The 20,501-nt window shown below is 52.8% G+C and overlaps 2 protein-coding genes across 15 annotated transcripts in view; one reads left to right on the top strand and one right to left on the bottom strand.

Annotated features, from left to right (window-relative positions):
* Nucleotides 1-30: 30 nt before the first annotated feature.
* Nucleotides 31-19,259, top strand: LOC111157894 (mitogen-activated protein kinase kinase kinase 12). Of its 7 annotated transcripts, XM_022519606.1 has the most exons (15): nucleotides 558-606; nucleotides 8,784-8,957; nucleotides 9,057-9,265; nucleotides 9,575-9,758; nucleotides 9,918-10,109; nucleotides 10,381-10,539; nucleotides 10,653-10,811; nucleotides 11,440-11,548; nucleotides 11,752-11,861; nucleotides 11,990-12,106; nucleotides 12,225-12,362; nucleotides 12,575-13,199; nucleotides 13,390-13,460; nucleotides 13,545-13,818; nucleotides 14,254-15,013. In XM_022519606.1, exons 1-15 carry the CDS (start codon nucleotides 599-601, stop codon nucleotides 14,350-14,352), a joined length of 2,628 nt encoding a protein of 875 aa, XP_022375314.1. In that variant the 5' UTR covers nucleotides 558-598; the 3' UTR covers nucleotides 14,353-15,013. The 7 variants fall into 7 exon arrangements, 6 of the variants coding, with proteins under 6 accessions (XP_022375311.1, XP_022375314.1, XP_022375312.1 ...); XR_002641323.1 differs by adding an exon at nucleotides 18,817-19,259 and having other exon boundaries at nucleotides 8,784-9,758; nucleotides 14,254-14,604; XM_022519604.1 differs by having other exon boundaries at nucleotides 9,057-9,758.
* The window catches only part of LOC111157896 (poly(rC) binding protein 2), a 22,436-nt gene continuing 17,624 nt past the window's right edge, over nucleotides 15,690-20,501 (bottom strand). For 6 of the 8 annotated variants that reach the window (XM_022519613.1, XM_022519611.1, XM_022519612.1 and 3 more), the window contains one exon: nucleotides 15,690-16,137. In XM_022519613.1, the coding sequence (XP_022375321.1) occupies nucleotides 16,101-16,137 (37 nt within the window). In that variant the 3' untranslated portion in view covers nucleotides 15,690-16,100. The remainder of the gene's footprint in view (nucleotides 16,138-20,501) is intronic. The other 2 variants (XM_022519609.1, XM_022519614.1) reach the window with 1 other exon arrangement.

The raw sequence follows: 20,501 nt of genomic DNA, 5'->3' as shown, positions 1-20,501 counted from the left end.
AGAAGGAGGAGGAGAAGGAGGAGGAGGCGGGAGCAGCATCCGGAGCCGAGCTGCAGCAGCGCCGCCTTTTGTGCTGCGGCCGCGGAGCCCCTGAGGTGAGAGCCTGGCCGAGTTGGGGGGTGGGGGGCAGGGATGGGTCCGGGTCCGGGGATACGGGTGCGGAGGGAGGGTCGGGGATGCAGATGTGGCGGGGTGGGGTAGGGTGGCGCGGGGATGCTGAGGCTTCGGGGCGGAGGAAACTGGGGACATGGACCCGACGCCTGTGGGGATGGGAAGGAGGGGAACGGAGCGGAGGGACTCCGCGGCCCAGCTTGGAGACGAAGGGCCTCCAGAGCTGGAAAGGACCGTATGGGGTGGGGGTGGGGGAATGATTGGGGGACAGACTTAAAGGGCAGCGGGCAAGAGAACACCCTCCTCTCCTCCCACTCATCTTCCAGGAGGAAGAGAGGGAAGGAGGAGGAAGAGTTTGGGCCCTCTCAGGGAAGGAAAGGAAGGACGGGGCCTGATGTGCCCACCGCCCGCCTCACCACCACCACCCCCACTCCCACACTCAGCCCGCTGCACCTGAGGATTAGAGGGTGCGAGCACCTGTTCCTGGATGCCCAGGTGATGGCCCTCCTCCCCTTCCCTCTGATGCCCCCAATCCCCTCCAGTTGTGGTATTCACCTTCTCCATCCAGCTGTTGCTTCTTCCCCTCCCCCATTCATTTGTGGTTTTCTCCCTCTTTCTCTCCATCTCCTCTGGCTCCCCTAACCCAATTCCCCAGCCCAGGCCTTTCAAGAACCTCCTCCCTTTCCCCCACACATTTCTCAAACTCCTTGGCTAAAAAATAAGCAAGAATCTGTTCCACACAGTTGTGCCTCCTGATAACTATGGCCTTGGCCAAGGCGAGGGAAGAGGGGGTCAGAGGCTCTATAGAGAGTGGAAGGAAATCGGTGGGGTGTCCCTTAGCATAGAAGGAGTCCCACCTTTGGGGACTTTAACTCTGCACCTGCTCCCTCTTGAGAGAAGAGTGGGTGGGTGGCGCTCAGCCAAGAAGGAGGGTGCCTGAGGTCTCTCCCCAACCCAGAGTCCTCTCAGCCACAACCACCACCTCCCTCCAAATGACATTTCCCTTCCATCTCGCAGGATGGACTCCGTGGCTCTGGGAGCTCTGATTGTCAGCCGGAGGGTATCGAGGGAAGGCAAGCACAAGGGATTCTGGAAGGAAAGGGCTCAAGAGCTCCCTGGCCTTCCTGTCCAGACAGCAAAGTTTCCCAGAGTGCCATTCAGGGCCTGCTGTCTCCCATCTCACACTTCAGGGTGGCCAAGAGTGCTTGCCCTCTCGAGCCAGCCACTCATCCGTTCTCCCAGTGGGGACTGAGGTGATGCTGGGGAGACCAAAGGTGTGATATCCCGACTCCAGCACCCATGAAAACACAACTAAATACCCATCCCCGAATTAAACCCAGCTATGGGCAGAGGAGGCAAGAAGTTTAAGTAAGGATTGGCTTTGGACGTCCCGTGTGTCCTTACAGCTAAGGATGGCAGGACCCCTCTCAAACCAGCTGCTGTGTCCCCGTCCTTCCCCTGGAGGTGATAGAATGGTCATCTGGCTTCCAGGAAGAGGACCCTAAATCCTAGTGCCCACCACCCCAAACTCGCCCAGTGGCATCTCACATGCGGTCCTCCCTCTCCCCTACCTGGCCTGGGGAGGAAGAAGGGACTAGAAGTCCCTCCTGGGGCAGAAGGAGGATACTGTGGAGACAGGCTAGCAGGTGACGCGCGGGCTTCATGAGGGGTTGACCACAGCGACCGGTCTGTCTTGTTTGCTTCCAGGAGGACCAGGGTCATCTTTGCTTTTGGGGAAGGTGCTGAGGTAGGAACACTAGGGCTGAGGGGCCTAAGGGTCATTCAGGACAAAGAGCCCTTAGTCTTGGGTTCCTTCTCGCGGTGCTCTTCTTTTTGCCCCTTGCGGTTTGCCCACCTCCCTTTCCACCCGTACCCTCTCTACTGCAGATGAGGAAAAGGGGAAGAAGGGAAGGGAATCATATTTATAAAAGATACCCTGCTCCTGCTTGTTAGGCACTTTTCGGTGTGGCTCGTGTTTCTAGGGAGCTTCGTGCTTCGTGTGTGCCGGGTCCTGGGCCAAGAACCTTGCTGAGATTCTCTCACTAGTGTTAAAAGACTAAGAGTTGAGTGTTCTTGTCATCCCTGTCTTAGGGATGAGGAAACTGAAACTTAAAGTAGTAATTTCTTTAAACTTTGGGGGAAGAGCTTAGGTCTTGGACTTAGGGCTATCTAACCCAGAACCACTGTGTTCTAGACTGTATGACTGCTGTGACAGGGGTACCTCAGTTCCCGTTCAGAGAGAAGAATCAGGTTTGTTCAGAAGTGTCTTACTCCAGATTGCCTGCCTGGTCAGGAGCAGAGACAGGACATCAACCAAACCTCTCTAATTCCCAGGCTACCCACTCACCCACTGTCCCAAGCCGGGTGACAGGAGCAGATGGGCACTCCTGATTTTTATTTCCTCGTTTTCAATTCAAAATCTGATTTTTTATTTTAAAGGCAATTGAAACTTATTGCTGAAATATTAGAAAATACAGATAAGCCACAAGAAGGAAATAAAAGGATCCACAATTCCACCTACCTAGAAATGGTTACACTTCGGTATCTGTCCTTCCAGATCTTTTTATATTTTTATTTCTTTATGATTTTTGATCTTCCAGATCATTTTAAATGCACATCCACCCCAGGAATTATTTGCTTAAATGTGCTGTACTTCTTCCGGGTCCACCTGAGGACCTGAGTAGGAGGGACACTGTGGCGCTTCATACCCTGCTTCTACCCCTCCTTTCCCTTCCCTCCTGACCTTAAAGGGTAGGGCTGCAGGGTGATCCTGGGCCACGTTGGCCAAGGGTGAGTATGTGGTGCAGGCCTTCTCCCTTAGTCCAGAGGTGGTGGAATGATAGGATTTGTAGAGGAAGGACTGAGGGTCTGGTAGCAAAGAGACCAATGACTGGGGACTCCAGCGCCCCACGCCACTGGGACCTGGTTTCCCTGGGACCTGATATTGAGAAAAGTCCTGTGGAATTAGAATGTCTGAGACCCAGTCTGCCTTTTTCTGGTCATACGAAGAGCTGGCCTCTCCAGAAGCCACAAAGACAGACCCGGTGTCCAACTAACCAGGAGGACAGAGTCAGGACCCAGGCAGTGTGCTCACGGCATTCCCCACATCATCTTAAACCATCCCCACCGCAGAAGGTAGAGCGGGGAGCCTTGAAGGGGTAACATTCTTCAACTCATGGCAAAACTAAGGTTCTGGCTCTGATCTCTCCAAATCCAAAGTTAGCTCTTTTTTCCTAAATAGCCCTGCCCCCTCCCCCTGCCCCATCACTGCCCAGCTGACTGGAAGAAGAGGTGGTGGCACCAGGGGAGGCATCTCAGGACTTGAACTGTATGAGGTTGGAGGGGGGTGCCTGGATTTAGGGGTGATCTCCAATTTACCCCAAGTTCGTTGGGGAAGACATTTCCCCCTGATGAAGGCACTGACAAAGCTGTAGTGCCTTCCATCTGAAAAGAACCCTGTATTCAAAAAGAAAAACAGCTGCGGCCAGTGGCCAGGAGGCAAGGTCAAGAGGGGTCATGGTCCTTTATCCTATCAGGATCTCAAAGCCTGTAGAGGTGGAACTAGCATCCCCCCCCAGAATCTTGGGTTTCCTTTCCCTGTGAAGACCTTCCTTCTCACCCTCACTCAAGAGAGAAGAACCTTCCTCTTTTTCCTGAGGACAAACTGAGGTCCAGGGCAGTGGTGAGTGCTCAGTGTGAGAGCCTGCAATTTAGACAGATGGCCTGGCCTCTCAGCTGAGCCCCCAAGACTGCCAGACATGCATGCAACTTGGCCTTGAGATTGTGCTGTTAGAACAGAACAGGACAGGAGAGAGAATTCAAAGGGTTCCCTTGCCACAAGCTTCCAACACTGCAGGGAAGCAGAGGGACCTTCCGGCACCCACTCCACCACAGGCTCCTGAGTGGGCACTCTGGGAGTCACCAGCAGAGAATCAGGTAGCTGAAACCGAATTAGGACCTCCTAGGGCTTCCAGAGAGCCTCTTGCCCTGGCAGATGTAGGGTTTAGGGACCACTCTGCCCCTCACCCAATCTGGAATTCTGCGCAGTAAGCACTTGGTAAATATGGTTGACAGGATGATGGAGATATCCACCCCCTCCTGTCACGTCTCTGCCCTTCCTCCATGCTCTGCATAATTGATGGCCAGGGAGGCAGTTCCCCTCCCCCAAGGTGACCGAATGTCTAGGCCAGGGGCTTCTGGCATGATGTGCCCCCAAAATCCTGGCGCCAAGGCCCAGCTGGGGGGCAGTGGGACACAGCTGGTAGGTCAGAGATAAAGGAAACTGAGAGGGGCTCTGTGTTGGGAGAGGAATATCCAGTTGACTGTAGCTCCCTGGGGCCTGGCTTCCCCTGACTCCCTCAGGTCAGTCTGGAGGAGCTGTGTTAGCCTAAGGACAGGTTGGCGGTGGCCTGAGGAGCCCAGCTAGAGTCCCTCCCTTTCCCTGGATCACACCTACTTCTTCAGGTAACTCCCACTGCCCTAAAAGACAAACAGGTGAAATGGTTTCTCTCCCTGTCTCCCTAGTTGCGAGCCCTGGATACCAGAGGGGCCTCTGGGGAAGCCTGGTGAACTGGAGGGAGGCTTGGTGGCAAGTGCCTGAGCATGTCACCCTCTCTATGCCTGAAACTCCTAGTTGCCAAACACCACATGAGGACTGAGAACTTTAAAAACCCAGGTGTGGTGCCTAGTCAAGGCTCAGCTTCTAAATAGGAAAGACTTGGGAAGGGCACAGATGGTCTCCACGTTTTCCAGTTCTTTCTCCGCTACTTTTTTCTCAGTGCCCTCTCTGCTTTTCACATTCAGGCGTTCAATCCATCCTTTTCCGATTTGATTCTCCCTGCGCTTCACCGTTTCGGTCTCTGAATCTCTCCGCTCGCCACCCCCTCCCCGCCCCGTTCTCTGGGTGTGCCTGTTGCCCTTTCTGTGTCCCTATCTCCCCATCTCCTGCTTTCTCTGTGGCACTGCTCCCCACATTCCAAGCCGAGTCCCCGCTCCCCAGCACCAATGGCTCTCCCTCCGCTCGGTGCCCGGGCCGAAGATGTGTCTGCATGAGGGGTCGAGAGAGGTATGCGAAGGAGGGCAGCGCACAGGCGGCCGACTGAGGGGGCCTGGGATCGGAGCCCGTGATTCCCGCAGCGCTCCTGACCACCAGCACATGGACCGGCCCGGGTCAGGGGCGGGGCCCAGGCGCAGCCCCGCCCCCGCCGCCGCTCACGTGACTCTGGGCTAATCTTGTCCTGGTGACTTCACACGCCGCCTCGGGCCCAGTCGTCATGGTTACGCCGCAGCGCCCAGCGCTTCCCCCAACCCGCTGAGTCCCCTCCCCTTCTCCACCCGGACCCCCTCCTTCCGCCGCTAGGCCCCCGCCCGGTTCCAGCCACGCGCCCCGCGCCACGTGACGGCCGGGAAGGAGGTCGGGAAGGGGGAGGGGGCGCTGAGGCCGTAACCCCTTCCTCCCCGCCTCGGAGGGCCTTCCTGGGGCTTCCCGTGGGACCCGCGAACGGCCTGATCCAGCCCACCCTTCCTGCGGGCCAGCCGCCCCGCCTTGGGGGCGCGGGCGAAAGCCCTGGGATCCTGCGGAGTAAATTCTTGGCCTGGATTTGTCGTTGGCATTACGGTGTACATCTACTCCCCTCCACAGGCGCCGATAGCTCGTGGGATATGTTGAGGATTCAGAGGCTGGATCTGACTGTGACTAAAGCTTTCTGAGTCTGTTTCCTCAAGAATATAGAGGGACAGACGGGTACAGCTCCATCCCTGGGTGGCGGTGAAGAGCCAGGGAGCTCCTGCGTCCTTAGCGTAGGGGCGGCCTTTAAGACCACGGTCCTGCCCGCGCGCGGGTGCTGGGCGAAGCCTGGGATCCCGGGCGAGAGCGTCGGGGGTCTCATGGAGGGCGGGCTGTCGGAGGAGCCGGACGCCTGAGCCCACAGTGCCTCCGGGCTAATGGGAGCCACGATGAAGGAGGTACAGGCGGGCTGTGCCGGCCCCGACGGATATCAGCTCAGAGCGGGGCGGGGTGGGGGTGGTTAGTGGGGGGAAGACAGGGAGGAACACTTCCAGGACTGAGATTTGGAGAGATGGCGGGGGAAGCGACTTCCAGGCAGAGAACGCCCGGGGGCGGAGCTTGCGGCTTTTCCTCAGAGAGGGCACCCCGGGCAGATTATCCAGTACCTCTGTCACTTGGGGCGAGTGTCGTTTTGAGGATTAATTGAGCTAATGCGCCTGTCGGCAGAGGCTAACGTACATCCTAAGCCTTGCCTAAGAGTTAGCCATTCTCTTTAGGGGCCCTGGCACAGAAGCCCCATGTAGCCTGGTGTCAGTTCTCTATGGCCCGGGTGCCAACAGCAGTGGGAGACGAGGCTGGCGAGGGACCAGATCATGGAGATAAGGCTTCTGGGCCAAGGGCAGTAGGGAGTCTTAAAGGGCTTGAAGCAGAAGAGGGGGTGATGGCCAATCTGTGTTTTAGGAAGATCCTTCTAAAGAATGATGGAAAATGGAGTTGGGGGGTGCACTGTGTTAAGTACTGGGAGACTACGAGGCAGTCTCGGGTTAGCTGACACAGCCAGAGTCCGAAATTAAGACAGTGAGGTGGAACTAGAGAGAACAGACTGGCATTGGGTCAGAGCTTTTCAAATGGGCCAAAGTCAAGTAGGAATCACCTGAGGTGCTTGTTAAATATGCATGTTTCAGGCCCACCCACAAACACTGAAAAATCCTTGAGAATCCTGGAAATTGTTACAAGAGTTGATACCATCGGGAGTGCCAAACTTCCATGTGCATCTGTGTCATCATCCAGTGGCCCCTTTTTATGTGTAGATTCCTGTCCCTCCTCTCCCGTTGTGATTCAGAGGCTCTGGTGCAGGGGTTCAGGAAGGACCCTAATATGAGGAACAGTCAGAGCATCACTGTCCTCAGGAATCCTCACATATCAGGATCCGTTAGCAGACTAGATGTGGAGGAAGACAGAAGACTGGAATGACTCCAGACGCCAAGCTCTAGACAGGTTTGGTATAGGTCGAAGAGTTTGCTGTGCCTGAGTGATGACAGCTAGTTTATCCCCTTTGTACAGTTGGAGAAATTGAGGCCCAGTCCAGTTTGCCTGAGGTCACACAGCCAGTGTGTGGCAGAGGCAAGGCTAGAATTCAGATTCTGTTTTTAAACATTTATTTATTCGAGAGGGCGACAGTGCACAGGGAGAGGGAGAGAAGCAAACTTTGCTAAACATGGAGCCCGACACAGGGCTTGATCTCACGACCTTAAGCCGAAATCAAGAGTTCGATGCTTAACCGACTGAGCCACCCAGGTACACCCAGACTTTTAAGATTTATTTGGGGCCTCTGGGTCGCTTAGCTCAGGTCATGATCTCAGAGTCTTGGGATTGAGCCCCACATCAGGCTCCCTGCTCAGTGGGGAGTCTGCTTCTCCCTCTGTTGCTCCTCTGCTTGTGCTTTCTCGTGCTCTCTTTCCCACTCTCAAATAAATAACATTTTTTTAAAAAAGGATTTTAATTCTTGGAGTGAGTGAGCAGGAGCTGGGGGAGGGGCAGAGGGAGAGAGAGAAGCAGGCTCCCCGCTGAGTAAGGAGGAGCCCGGATGCTGGGCTTTCTCCCAGGGCCCTGGGATCATGACTGGAGCTGAAGTCAGATCCTTAACCAACTGAGCCACCCAGGTGCCCTTAGAATTCCGATTTTTTTAATGGTTACTTTTTAAATAGCACCTAGTTACGAGAATTGGGACAAATCTCCATCTTCTGGAAAGCTAGTACTTGGTTTGGAAGCTGGGGATGGGGTGATGGAGAAGAAGCAAGGAGACAGGGCCTCTGTAACTGACCCCTGAGGGAGCAGCAGAACTGATGTCAGGCCTAAGGGGGGGTGAAGCAGTAGGCTCCCGCTCGTCCCAGCTTCTGCATCTGCCTCCCCACTGGATGGCTCTGCCTTGTCTTCTGCTCCCCCTCCATCCCCAACCACCGCCAGTTCGGCTGAGGGACTGCAGGCTTCCCTTACCTTGGCAAGGCCCAGGTGTGTGTGAGCACTGGAGAGGGAGTCCCAGATGAGAGCCCGAGGGTGCCTTGGGATGACTCTCACCTGAGGCTAGTGTTCCTGTGAAGCCTCAGCCATCTCACGTGTAAGTACACCAGTGGGAGCCCCAGGTGCCTCCCCAGCACGTGAGAGGCCCAGGAATGTCCTCTGAGAGTGCCTGCGTGTCACCTGTGTGTGCCTCGACGCCAGGGAGACCTCTGGTGTTACTATCACAGACCTGAGGCTGAGACTCGGAGTAGAAGATGTACGTCTGAGAGACCCTTATGTGACTTCTGCGTGTGCATGGGAGCTTGAAATGACAGAAATGGGAGCTCCACAGGTGAATTACAGTAGTCTTCCGAGGAGAAGGGGACGAGTCTGTTACCATAATACTTGAGTTTCTGGCATAAGCTCTGGGTCTGTGCCTGAGTGTGGGGCTGTTGCCTGGGTCCACCTGAGAATGTTGCTCAGGGATGTTACTAATGGAGGCTCCAGAGGAAGCTCATGCGTCAGGTTACTGAGATGGATCCCCGAGGGTGAGTGCAGCTCCAGTGGTACTTCTGGCGGGGCTGTGGGGGGCCCGGATCCCCCACCAGGCTTCTGCCTCTGAGGCGCAGCCCCAGCTGACCCTCCCTCCCTTCCTCTATTTTCCTAGGGCCCACGGCCCCCCGCCGCGCCCAGGCCCAGAGGCCATGGCCTGCCTCCATGAGACCCGCACACCCTCTCCCTCCTTCGGGGGTTTCGTGTCCACCCTGAGCGAGGCGTCGATGCGCAAGCTCGACCCGGACACTTCCGACTGCACCCCGGAGAAGGACCTGACGCCCACCCAGTGTGTACTCCGAGATGTGGTGCCGCTGGGCGGGCAGGGCGGGGGCGGGCCGAGCCCCTCTCCCGGGGGAGAGCCGCCCCCTGAGCCTTTCGCCAATAGTGTCCTGCAGCTCCACGAGCAGGATGCAGGGGGCCCCGGGGGAGCCACGGGGTCACCTGAGAGTCGGGCATCCAGGGTCCGAGCTGACGAGGTGCGGCTGCAGTGCCAGAGCGGCAGCGGCTTTCTGGAAGGGCTCTTCGGCTGCCTGCGACCTGTCTGGACCATGATCGGCAAAGCCTACTCCACAGAGCACAAGCAGCAGCAGGAAGGTAGGCCGCATCCTCATGGAGGCACTGTCCCTGTCTCCCCGAGACCTGGTGGGCAGCCCCATCTCTCCCCTGGGGCCCAGACATGGCCCCTCAGCAGCACACCCCCGCAACGCCCTGGCTTTGTCGGAGGCCTCTGTTGGCTCCCTTCCCTGTTCCCCCAGCCCTTGCCTCCTTGGCCTCTTGTGGCTTGTTTTCGGCCTGGGCCCCCGAGTCCCTTCAGCCAGCCCCAGGCTTGCCCGTGCCTGCCCATTCCAAGCTCCTGCGCGTGGCTCCCTCCGAGCCTGGTGGCACTTCGCCTCCTGTTCGCAGACCTGTGGGAGGTCCCCTTTGAGGAGATCCTGGACCTGCAGTGGGTGGGCTCGGGGGCCCAGGGCGCGGTGTTCCTGGGACGCTTCCATGGGGAGGAGGTGGCTGTAAAGAAGGTACGGGACCTGAAGGAGACGGACATCAAGCACCTGCGGAAGCTGAAGCACCCCAACATCATCACCTTCAAGTAAGGTCCCAGGCAGGGGTTGAAGCCAGGGCCACTGGGCTGTGGGCAGGGGTTAAAGGGGGCTGGGCGGGGACAGGGGATAGGGAGGGTCGGTTTCCAAGTGGGAATCAGGGGCCTGGGAGGCTGGCCCAGGCCCTAACGCCCCCTTTTGGCCCCCAGGGGCGTATGCACCCAGGCTCCCTGCTACTGCATCCTCATGGAGTTCTGCGCCCAGGGCCAGCTGTACGAGGTACTGCGGGCTGGCCGCCCTGTCACCCCCTCATTGCTGGTTGACTGGTCCATGGGCATCGCCGGTGGCATGAACTACCTGCACCTGCACAAGATTATCCATAGAGACCTCAAGTCCCCCAAGTGAGTAAGCCAGCAAGCACAGAGAAGCTGACGTGCATGGTCTCCTGCAAGTGACCCCCCAGCCAGTGTAGCCGGCTCCCTGCTTCCAGACCCCCGTCCTGAGTCCATGTGGCCCATCTCAAAAACCCTTCCCAAATGACAGTCCTATTTCAGGAGGACTGTGGCAAGCCCCCGGCCTCTGGGTGTCCCAAATGACTTAAAGTTAGAGTTGCTGCAGCTAGAAGAGGTGTGGAGAGGGGCCTGGCCCCCAGCTGACTACGATCTTTACCAGCATGCTAATCACGTACGACGATGTGGTGAAGATCTCCGATTTTGGCACTTCCAAGGAGCTGAGTGACAAGAGCACCAAGATGTCCTTTGCAGGGACAGTAGCCTGGATGGCCCCTGAAGTGATCCGCAATGAGCCTGTGTCCGAGAAGGTCGACATCTGGTGAGGGCTGAGCTGAGCACTGAGGCGGGCAGCTAGCCAACCCTAGGGAGGGAGGGGGCTTCCAGGGCCTCTGGAGGGAGCCCCTCCCAAGGGATGTCCCCTCTTATCCCCAGGTCCTTTGGCGTGGTGCTATGGGAACTGCTGACTGGTGAGATCCCCTACAAAGACGTAGATTCCTCAGCCATCATCTGGGGCGTGGGAAGCAACAGTCTCCATCTGCCTGTGCCCTCCAGCTGCCCAGACGGCTTCAAAATCCTGCTTCGCCAGTGTTGGTAAGGACGGCCTGGCAAAGCTGGAAAGTGAAGGGTGGTTGCTGGCAGTTGGACGGCACCTGGAAGCCAGGCCTCCAGGCCCAGAATCCTGGACAGGCAAAGAGGGCCCAAACTCCCTCGTGACTGAGACAAACTGTGCCGCCTTGGGCAAGTGTTATCACCCCGAGCCCGTTTCCTGGTCTGTATAAGACAGACCCCAATCCCGGCTGGCCAGAGCAGCCAGGGTGCACCTGCAAAGGGCCAGCACAGCCCCAGAGCACGGTAACTGGAGTGAGAGGGCTGCGTTAGAACCCAGGAAGAGAGGGCCCTAGGGCCTTGTTTGGAACCTAGACTCTGAAGGGAGGTTGGTGATTTCCCACCTTTGGTTTACCATTTCCCCAAGCGTGTCTGTCTGAATGTAGTTACTCAGAAAAAGGTGTTCGGAAAATAGGATTAAATAGGTTTCCCTACTGCAGGACTTTGATGTGCTAATGGGAGAGCAGAGCCAGTGGACCAAGGAGCCGGTCACAGAACACACTCTAGCGTTCTCTTCTCCAGGGCACATCTGGGGAAAGGATGCTCTAGTTCCTTTCTGGTCATCCCTAAAATTTCTGTCTCCATTACCCCCCTCCAACTCCATGCCCTCCAGGAACAGCAAACCAAGAAATCGTCCATCGTTCCGCCAGATCCTGTTGCACCTGGACATCGCCTCAGCCGACGTCCTGTCCACACCCCAGGAGACTTACTTTAAGTCCCAGGTGTGCTGTGGGCGGGAAAAGGGACACCTTTACTCCCTCCCTCTGCAGAGAAGAGTGTGCCCTCTGAGGGGATGTGGGGATGGGTGGAAGGGATGGTAGGTTCGCTCTTGGGAGGGCTGAGACCCCCCCATCCTGGCCAGTCCTGTGCCTACTCCTCTGTGCTCAAAGGAGGTCCCTCACCCCTCATTCTCTTCACCCCCTAGGCAGAGTGGCGCGAAGAGGTAAAGCTGCACTTTGAAAAAATTAAGTCAGAAGGGACCTGTCTGCACCGCCTAGAAGAGGAGCTGGTGATGCGGAGGAGGGAGGAGCTCAGGTGTGTGCATTTGTCTGGGAAGGGGATTTCATCACCAGCAGGGACCCTGGACCAGTTCCCAGAGACTGGGACTAATTACAGCATCAGGTGACGCTGGCTCACCTCAGAGACCCTTCTGCCTGTTTCAGACATGCCTTGGACATCCGGGAGCACTACGAACGGAAGCTGGAGAGAGCCAACAACCTGTACATGGAGCTTAATGCCCTCATGTTGCAGCTGGAGCTCAAGGAGCGGGAGCTGCTCAGGTAACCGTATGCACCCCACGCATCAGATCTCATCCTCATGGAGCTGTGACACAGAGAACCTACAGAGCCTGGGTCCCCCTTTCTGATCACATGCTGGACTGAGGTGTCTTATCTTTAGGAGGGAACAAGCTTTAGAGCGGAGATGCCCAGGTCTGCTTAAGTCACACCCTTCCCGAGGCCTCCTGCATGGGAACACTATGGAGAAGCTCATCAAGAAGAGGAACGTCCCACAGAAACTGTCACCCCACAGTAAAAGGTGGGACCAGAGTTCTCAAGTGGTGAGGCTGCAGATCGGCAGGGGGAGTGCTAGAAGCAGGGGTGGAGACCGAGGATGCCCAGATGATGATCTGTGGGGGGGTGGGGGGGATAGACTTTGTACTACCCAAGGTTGGGGAGGGCTTTCAAGTTTGGTATGTTTCAAGATTGGTTTCTGTTCATCTCAGACTTGTACTTTCCCTCCCCTACCAGGCCAGATATCCTCAAGACTGAATCTTTGCTACCTAAACTTGATGCTGCCCTGAGTGGGGTGGGGCTTCCTGGGTGTCCTAAGGGCCCCCCCTCACCAGGACGGAGTCGTCGTGGCAAGACTCGTCACCGCAAGGCCAGCGCCAAGGGCAGCTGTGGAGACCTGCCTGGGCTTCGTGCAGCTTTGCCACCCCATGAACCTGGGGGACCAGGAAGCCCAGGGGGGCTAGGAGGGGGACCCTCAGCCTGGGAGGCCTGTCCTCCAGCCCTGCGTGGGCTCCACCATGACCTCCTGCTCCGAAAGATGTCTTCATCATCCCCGGATCTGCTGTCGGCAGCACTGGGAGCCCGGGGCCGAGGGGCCACAGGGGGAGCTGGGGATCCTGGCTCACCACCTCCAGCTCGGGGAGATACCCCTCCAAGTGAGGGCTCTGCACCAGGCTCCACCAGCCCAGATTCACCTGGGGGAGCCAAAGGGGAGCCACCTCCACCAGTAGGGCCTGGTGACGTTGTGGGGCTGCTGGGAACTGGAAGGGAAGGGACGGCGGGACGGGGAGGAAGCCGGGCTGGGTCCCAGCACTTGACCCCAGCTGCACTGCTGTACAGGGCTGCTGTCACCCGGAGCCAGGTAAAGTATGGGGTGGTTCCTAAGCTCCTACCCTTTCCTTGTTCTCCCCTGGGCCCAAGTCCACAACTCACCTCCCATATTAGGTCTTCATCTTAAGCCATTCCCTACTTAACCCTAATGACTATGTTCCCTTCTCTTGGGTCCTTGCTGATCTCTTCCCACTTCTGACTGCAGTACTCCTCTCCTGCAGAAACGTGGCATCTCATCGGAGGAAGAGGAAGGAGAGGTAGACAGTGAAGTAGAGCTGCCATCAAGCCAGAGGTAAGTGACACGTACAGTAGTGACAGTGTTTTGCTTAGGGGGCTGCGGTATGCCAACTGTAACCCTGGCCTCTCCAACATATAGGTGGCCTCAAGGCATGAACATGCGCCAGTCACTGTCCACCTTCAGCTCAGAGAATCCATCTGATGGGGAGGAGGGCACAGCCAGTGAGCCCTCCCCCAGTGGCACACCTGAAGTTGGCAGTACGAACACCGACGAGCGGCCAGATGAGCGGTCTGATGACATGTGTTCCCAGGGCTCAGAAATCCCACTGGACCCACCTGCATCAGAGGTGGTTCCTGGCCCCGAACCCAGCTCCCGACCCATCCCACACCAGGACCTACCCAGAGGGGAGCAGGTGAGTCTCAGAAACAACTAGGTACATTTAAGAGCAGATGCATAGTTATTTAGGACTTTAGAGGTAGACAGACAGACACCAGAAAGCTCAGTATTTAGCTTCCAAGTCACTCAATATGCGAGCCCAGTTCCTCCCGTACCAAGGGGCCTACATCCACAGGGTGGATCTGAGAGGCCCAGGGTATAGAGCATGTAAGCATGGTTAGTAGGTGAACGGTGCTGCTTGTACAGTAGCTGTAAATCGCAGCCAGGACGAATCCTGAAACGGGAACCTGGTGCCTTGACATCTCATGGCCTCAGCCACTGAAATCTGAAGACTGTGAAAAATCAGGGAGCTGCTGGCTATTACAAGACCTCAGTGAAGGATCCTGAAGGAATCAATCTGTAACACCAAGAGCTGCTGAGCCTCCCCTCACTGTACTTCTCTTCTTCACAGGGCCCTCCCACTAATGAGGACTCAGACTGTGACAGCACTGAACTGGACAACTCCAACAGTGGTGAAGCCTTGCAGCCTCCAGCCTCCCTCCCTCCATGAAAGCCACTCTGATTCCTGTACATAGAAAAGTTATTTATATAAATAATATATAAGCACCACATAATCAACAGAGAAAGATGGGGCTGTCCCAGCCTTAAGTCAGGCTCAAGGGAGTCTGACCCCTGACCAATTCACCTGATGAAACTCTAGGGCTACTGGCAGCTGTGGAAATGAAGGACAAGTACTACCCTAGAGCTGTGGGTACGGGCAGACTGGCCCCTTCCTGCTTCACCCCATTATGTTCAGCGAGCGGTAAGGCAATAGAAAAGCCAGACTTGCCTCTTACGTTCCTCTATACTCTTTTCCCCCAACCCTGGGGAGGAGGAAAGGGAGCCACTTAGACTGCACTTTTTTGTTTTCCGTTTACTCTGTTTACACATTTTGCACTTGGGAGGAGGGAGGCGAAGGCTGGGTCCTCCCCTCTGAGGTTTCTCAGGTGGCAATGTAACTAATTTCTTTGTCCCTCCGTTTCTCTGCCCAAGCCCTGGCTTAGGGCCGAGAGGGAGATTAGGAGATTGTGAAAGCATGTGATGGCTCAGGCTGAAGGAAGGGGATGATGTTTTAAGTCCCTGCTTTTATCCTGGTGCCTGATTGGGGTGGGGACTGTCATATTGTAACCCCTGTGAAAAATCTTAAAATATAGCCACTCCACGCAGGCCCAGCTGTTGAGGGTTTTCTTGGTGAATGTATGGGGCAGGACACATGGCTGAAGTAGGAGCCTTGGGCTCCAGACATTATCTGAGGACTCTGGACAAGTTCTTCCCTCCTTTTATGCTTTCTTCCCCCCACTAAATGAACATTGCTTAAAGTTTCAACCTTTTCTAAAATCATCTGCATAAACGAGAGCAGGTACATCTTTCTGGAAGGACTTTAGAAGACAGAAAATGTTAAAACACATATTCTTATAACTGTAAATGAACATTCAAAACAAAAGACTGGTTTTTAGCTTGGCCAAGTATGGGACAGACATGTCCAGCAACCTGAATTCCAGTCCGACACACACACATTCAACTGCTCCCACAGTACGCACGTGCATCCTTCCCCATCCCCTGCCCACCCAGTGGAAGTGCTTGCCTATTTTTTGCAGACAAGTCCTAGGTAAATGTAACCCTCCTCCAAACTTTCAGACAAAGGGCACATGGCTAGCTTGAACGTTATTTGGTTACTCTGCAAGGTAGGCTCAAGGGAAAATTGGTTCAAGGGCTACAAAAAAAAGATGGAGTGGTAAAACAGAAGAAAACATCTTAACTGGAATAAAGGCTTATATTCAAAACCCAAGCAGGGTCCTTGTCCTCTGAGGCATAAAAGGTGCAAAAAGAACAGCAAGACAACAGGAATAAAACCCACATGAATCACTGTGGCATCCAGTTTCTATTCACAAAGAAAAAGCTCCAGTCCATCTTTTAATTTTTTTGAAAAATTCCTGACATTACAGAACTAAACTGAAATGTATTAATATTCCACTCTTACATTTCCATGACAAACAGAAAAAAAAATTCATGAGCCAAAAAAAAGGGGGGGGGGGAGAAGCTTATAAAACTAAATATGGATCTCAGCATTAACAGCTGAACAGAGAAAGGAATTAAAACGCTTTAATTAAAAAATCACGAGTGGATGATAAAGTGTGTAGAAACTGAAAATTTACAAACTATTTAAAACCTGGAATCGCTGACTGTTCAGAAACTACACAGATGGATCATGGGTGGTGGTGAACAGCAGAAAGGGATTATGGATGAATCTGCATTGTTCTAGCTGCTCCCCATGCCACCCGTCTCCGAGGAAAGCCTGTAACACAAAAAATAAACAAGAACTCAAAGTTAGTTTTTTGAATGCCCAGCTGCACCTCTCTGAAACTTTCAATGTCAAAGGAGACATTTTAAGATTTCCTGGATTAACTTGTACCATGACTCTCTAACCCCTGTAATCCAAGCTTTCTGAGGAAAATTATCCCAGAACTGAAGGAAACAGACTCTTATTACCAACTGCGGGGGCTCCTTTAATGAAGCGCTCTGGAGTATCTGGGAGATGTTAGATGCTTTCCAAAACTATGCCACACACTAAAACCTCCTCTTATAGGGCCCTACTACACAGAAGCACCTTTTCTTTACTGAGCTTATTTTAGTTCCTCCCAAGCTACTGATAGAAAGCAGTTTAGGAAACCTTTATCTGAAAGTAGCTTCATGAGGCTAATATTGAGACAGAGCAATAGAGCGACAAAGGCTTCTGTCCTCGGTTTCTCTAGCATTGTGAAGGCTATTCCACTAAGAGATAATAATAGTTTTTAAACGCTAGGGGATGTTAAAAAGGGAAGAGCAAGTATACTTAAGAATTACACCCAACCTATCGCCTTCAGACTTAAAAAGCAGAAGCCAACATGTTTCAACAATTCCCTGGTTCACTCTAGAAGCTCCCAAAGCTTTGGGCTCCTCAAGCTAAACTCTCCATTCAGACATACCCAGCCAGCTACAGTGCCTTTCTGTCACAAATATATCTTATCACCTGAGGTCCTGGAACCCAATTCTGAACTCTGAAGGAGGACTGTTTAGGTATTTATAGACTGCTTCACGGAGTATTACATACCCAGAAAGTCTTAGCCCCCGCTCTGAATAGAACTAAATGTGTAAGACTCCGTTTCAATTCATAAATTTATTTCATGAGGCTTTTCAACTAACTGGCATAACCTATTTGTGGTATCTAGTCAAGAACAAAATGAATAGTACTCCGCCATCTCTCTGCCTTCCACAACAATGCAAAGCCAAGGTGGTAGGGGGTAGGGAAGGACAACACAACACCCGAGAACCAGGAAACAGGTCCTTCAACTACAAACTGTATTTAAGTCTAAAATGGTATTTCTACCTCAGCATAAAGAGGGAATAGTTAGTTCTTTTATAGGGGGGCAGATTCTCGCCAATCTCAAAATAGGATGACCTAGGGCTACATAATAAGCAGTAAGTCCTGAACCTAAGAGTTTGGTGGGGAGTGAAGGTTCAGGATGGAGCTGCTGGAACAATTCCGGTCTAAGACCTAAAAGAAAATTAAGTTCATGCAAGAAGGTCATGGCACTCAGGCAATAAAAAGAGCTCAAAAAGAAGTATCCAGAATTTAGGGGCACCTGAGTGGCTCAATCATTAAGTGTCTGCCTTCGGGTCAGGTCATGATCCCAGTGTCCTGGGATGGAGCCCCACAAGGGGAGTCCCTGCTCAGCTGGAAGCCTGCTTCTCCCTCTCCTACTTCCCTCTGCTTGTGTTCCCTCTTCTCGCTGTGTCTGCCAAATAAATACATTCTTAAACAAACAAACAAAAATACCTATCCAGAATTTATATACAGCCTAAGCAGTGACTGAGGCAGGGGGTGGAAAGGTGGCAAGAAGGGAAAACCCAACCGGAATACCATGCTAAGGACTCTATAATAAGAAGGACCACATAGGGAACCCAAAAAGTTTTTAAAAATTTAACACCAATACCCCTGGAGGTCGTGGTGGCAGCTGGCATCTGCCTCCTTCTCTGCACTCCTCCGTTAGAGAGCACTCATTATGTAAAGAGGCCTTCTATTCAAGAACTAGATAAAATAAAAATCTGGTCTCTGGGGGGAGATGGTACAGGCAGAATTAAGTCCTAACTAGAGAGAGAGTTAGTTTATTAAGGGAGAGCTGGACCATATGACAAAGGACCACCAACAACTAACAAGAGGAAACTATCTGGACAATGAAATGAAGGCTGCTCCTCTGTGCAAACTCGGGACACAGAACACTAATTTCATAGGCCAAATGTGGGACTGAGAGACCACAACGCCATGAGATAACACGCTGCAATACTTATCAGCAGTTAGGTTTTTTAATACTGTAAACCAAATGAGATGCGAGAAAAGGTCAACAGAAAAAAATCTCTATACTAATTATCTTAATGCCCTAAGAAGAGCCATATGCATTTAGGTTGAATAGGAGACCATGCATGAGAGGCCTTCTGCCATCACACCTACAGCACTTCTAGTCTTTTGTGGAGAGTGAGCTGTGGTCTTGGGACAAGGAAAATTAACTTCAGGGAGATAAAGTACACTTGAGTTAAAAGTGAAGCACAAGTTGTTAGTGCAGATTAGTCACTCATGTGATCTGTGAATTTAAATTCTCCAAGGCTTTTGTTTTTTAATCTGGTAAGTGAGGGGACTGGTGAGTTACAGTTGATCTTAAGGGTTCCTTCTAAATCTAAGTTTATAATTCTCTACTTGTGAGAGGGTTGGTGGGAGACAGAAGCAGGGGCAGGGAAGGGAAGGAAGGGTAAAGGAACTTAGTAATCAGGGTGGGTTTGGAATGACTAGAGAATCCTGTCAAATTACGGATGATGTTACAGGCTGGTTGTTCAAGATTTACCCAGTGTCATAGGAAGAGGGATACTTCTCATTCAGAGAAATGAAGACAAAATCCAGTCAACTTTATTAGACTTTTTCCAATTTGCCTTCCCATTCTAGGTCAAGAAGTAACTTCTTTATATGTATGCTCTATAAAAGATTCTCAGAGTAACCACTCACCAGAGGCAACAATCCTGGGATGGACACCCTTGTTACCTGCTGCTGTTGGCAAGGTAAGGGATCTGAGAAGTCAGAGAAACTGGTCTTTCACTAAAGCATCTTAATGCCAATTAAGGAAGACCCTCAGGCTGTGACTTGCTACAGGCCCATGTCCTTTTGTGGGGAATGACAAAGGACTGCTACTGAATCAACCAGGGACACAAACAGGCCCAAGTCCCCGTTCCAGACTCCCTAGTTGAGTAGCCACAGGTCACAAGTGCCCACCCCGTTACCCTTCACAGCACACAGTCAACTAAAGTTCTTACTGTGGCAACTTTATTACAGCTAGAAACACAAATCTGGCCACAACGGCCTGCTAATAACTTAACCATTAAATAATAAAAAAAAAGGGGGGGGGTTAACGGAGAAGCTTTTATTCATTAACACAGAGCCTAACACATTGTTATATTGCAATGCAGAATAAAGCTACAAAAAAGTAACAGAATGAAAAAGAAGAGCAAGAACTGTGGCTCTAGATAAAGAATTCAACAAGTCAGACTCTGAAACAGGCACTCAGATGAAATGGCCTAACCCTAACCCCAGGTTACCATTACCCCCACCCCCACCCTGTTATGCCCCAAATAGTAAAAAGGAAACGATCACAAGCTCACAATTGTTTGGTTCTCACCAATGTTAACAAAGAAAAACAAAATGAACCAAGAAGTACTTGAGGGGGTACCTCAAGATACTCAATCAGTAGGGGGAGAATCTCTGTTTCTCGCCTTTCAGTTTGTTAGTTACACATGGCACGGCAGAGGTGGTGGTGGTGGTAGCAGAAGCCCCGGTCCCCTTAGCAGCAGACACAACATTTAGAGCCAGGAGAGGGATGGGTTTCATGCCAAGCAGACTGGAGACACAAGGGGCGGTCGGAAGAGGGTTGGGGAGGCTGGAGGGTGCGTCGGAGGTCCCCGCTGTGGCGAGCGAGGGGGTGGTGGTGGAGGAGGAAGAAGAAGAAGAAGGGGTGGAGGGTTGAGAGAGGTTGATGCTGAGGTGATCAGGGATCGTGACGGAGGCTGCCTGGGAGGAGGGTTTAGCGTTTTCTAAACTGTAACAGAGGAAAAAAGGAACAAAAAAAAAGGGTGGGTGGAAGGGAAGACCACAAAAGGGAAAAAGTACAGGACAAAAACCGCTTGTTATCAGTTAAGTGCCTCTGGCTGCAAATTAGGAAGACCTAATACCAACTTGTGATAAAACGCCCCTCTTTCAGTCTGTGTCCCACCCTCTAAAAAAATGTACACTTTACCAAATCCCATTCCACAAGGCTATATAAAACTGTTATGGTGAAGAAAAAGCAGACAGACTGAGAAAAGAAATCACACAAAACACACTTCCATGTATCTGACACGTGGATCCAACCCAGAAGTCAGAAAGAAATTATTTCAAAGTAGAAAATGAAAGAATATTTAGAGCAATCCCCGAACAAGGAACAAAAGTGTTACACTCACCAATCCCTTGAGAAGGTATAGAATATTATTCTATAGAATTAGAAACTTTCCCCCCTAATGTTGAAGTGTGCTTCCATCTTCTACAACAAATGAACCAATGTATCAGGATGGGAAAGGACAAGAAACCGAAGTAGGTCACTA

Source organism: Enhydra lutris, unplaced genomic scaffold, assembly GCF_002288905.1.
Source record: "Enhydra lutris kenyoni isolate GAN:26980312 unplaced genomic scaffold, ASM228890v2 scaffoldscaffold56, whole genome shotgun sequence".
NCBI classification, from domain to species: Eukaryota; Metazoa; Chordata; class Mammalia; order Carnivora; family Mustelidae; genus Enhydra; species Enhydra lutris.
Note: the sequence above shows the minus strand (reverse complement) of the source record. Positions and strands in the feature narration are given on the sequence as shown.

Coding starts and splice junctions, on each gene's coding strand:
- LOC111157894 (XM_022519602.1), top strand. Junction 11,862..11,989: donor CGGAGGAGGGAGGAGCTCAG/GTGTGTGCATTT, acceptor TGCCTGTTTCAG/ACATGCCTTGGACATCCGGG. Junction 13,819..14,253: donor ACCTACCCAGAGGGGAGCAG/GTGAGTCTCAGA, acceptor TCTTCTTCACAG/GGCCCTCCCACTAATGAGGA.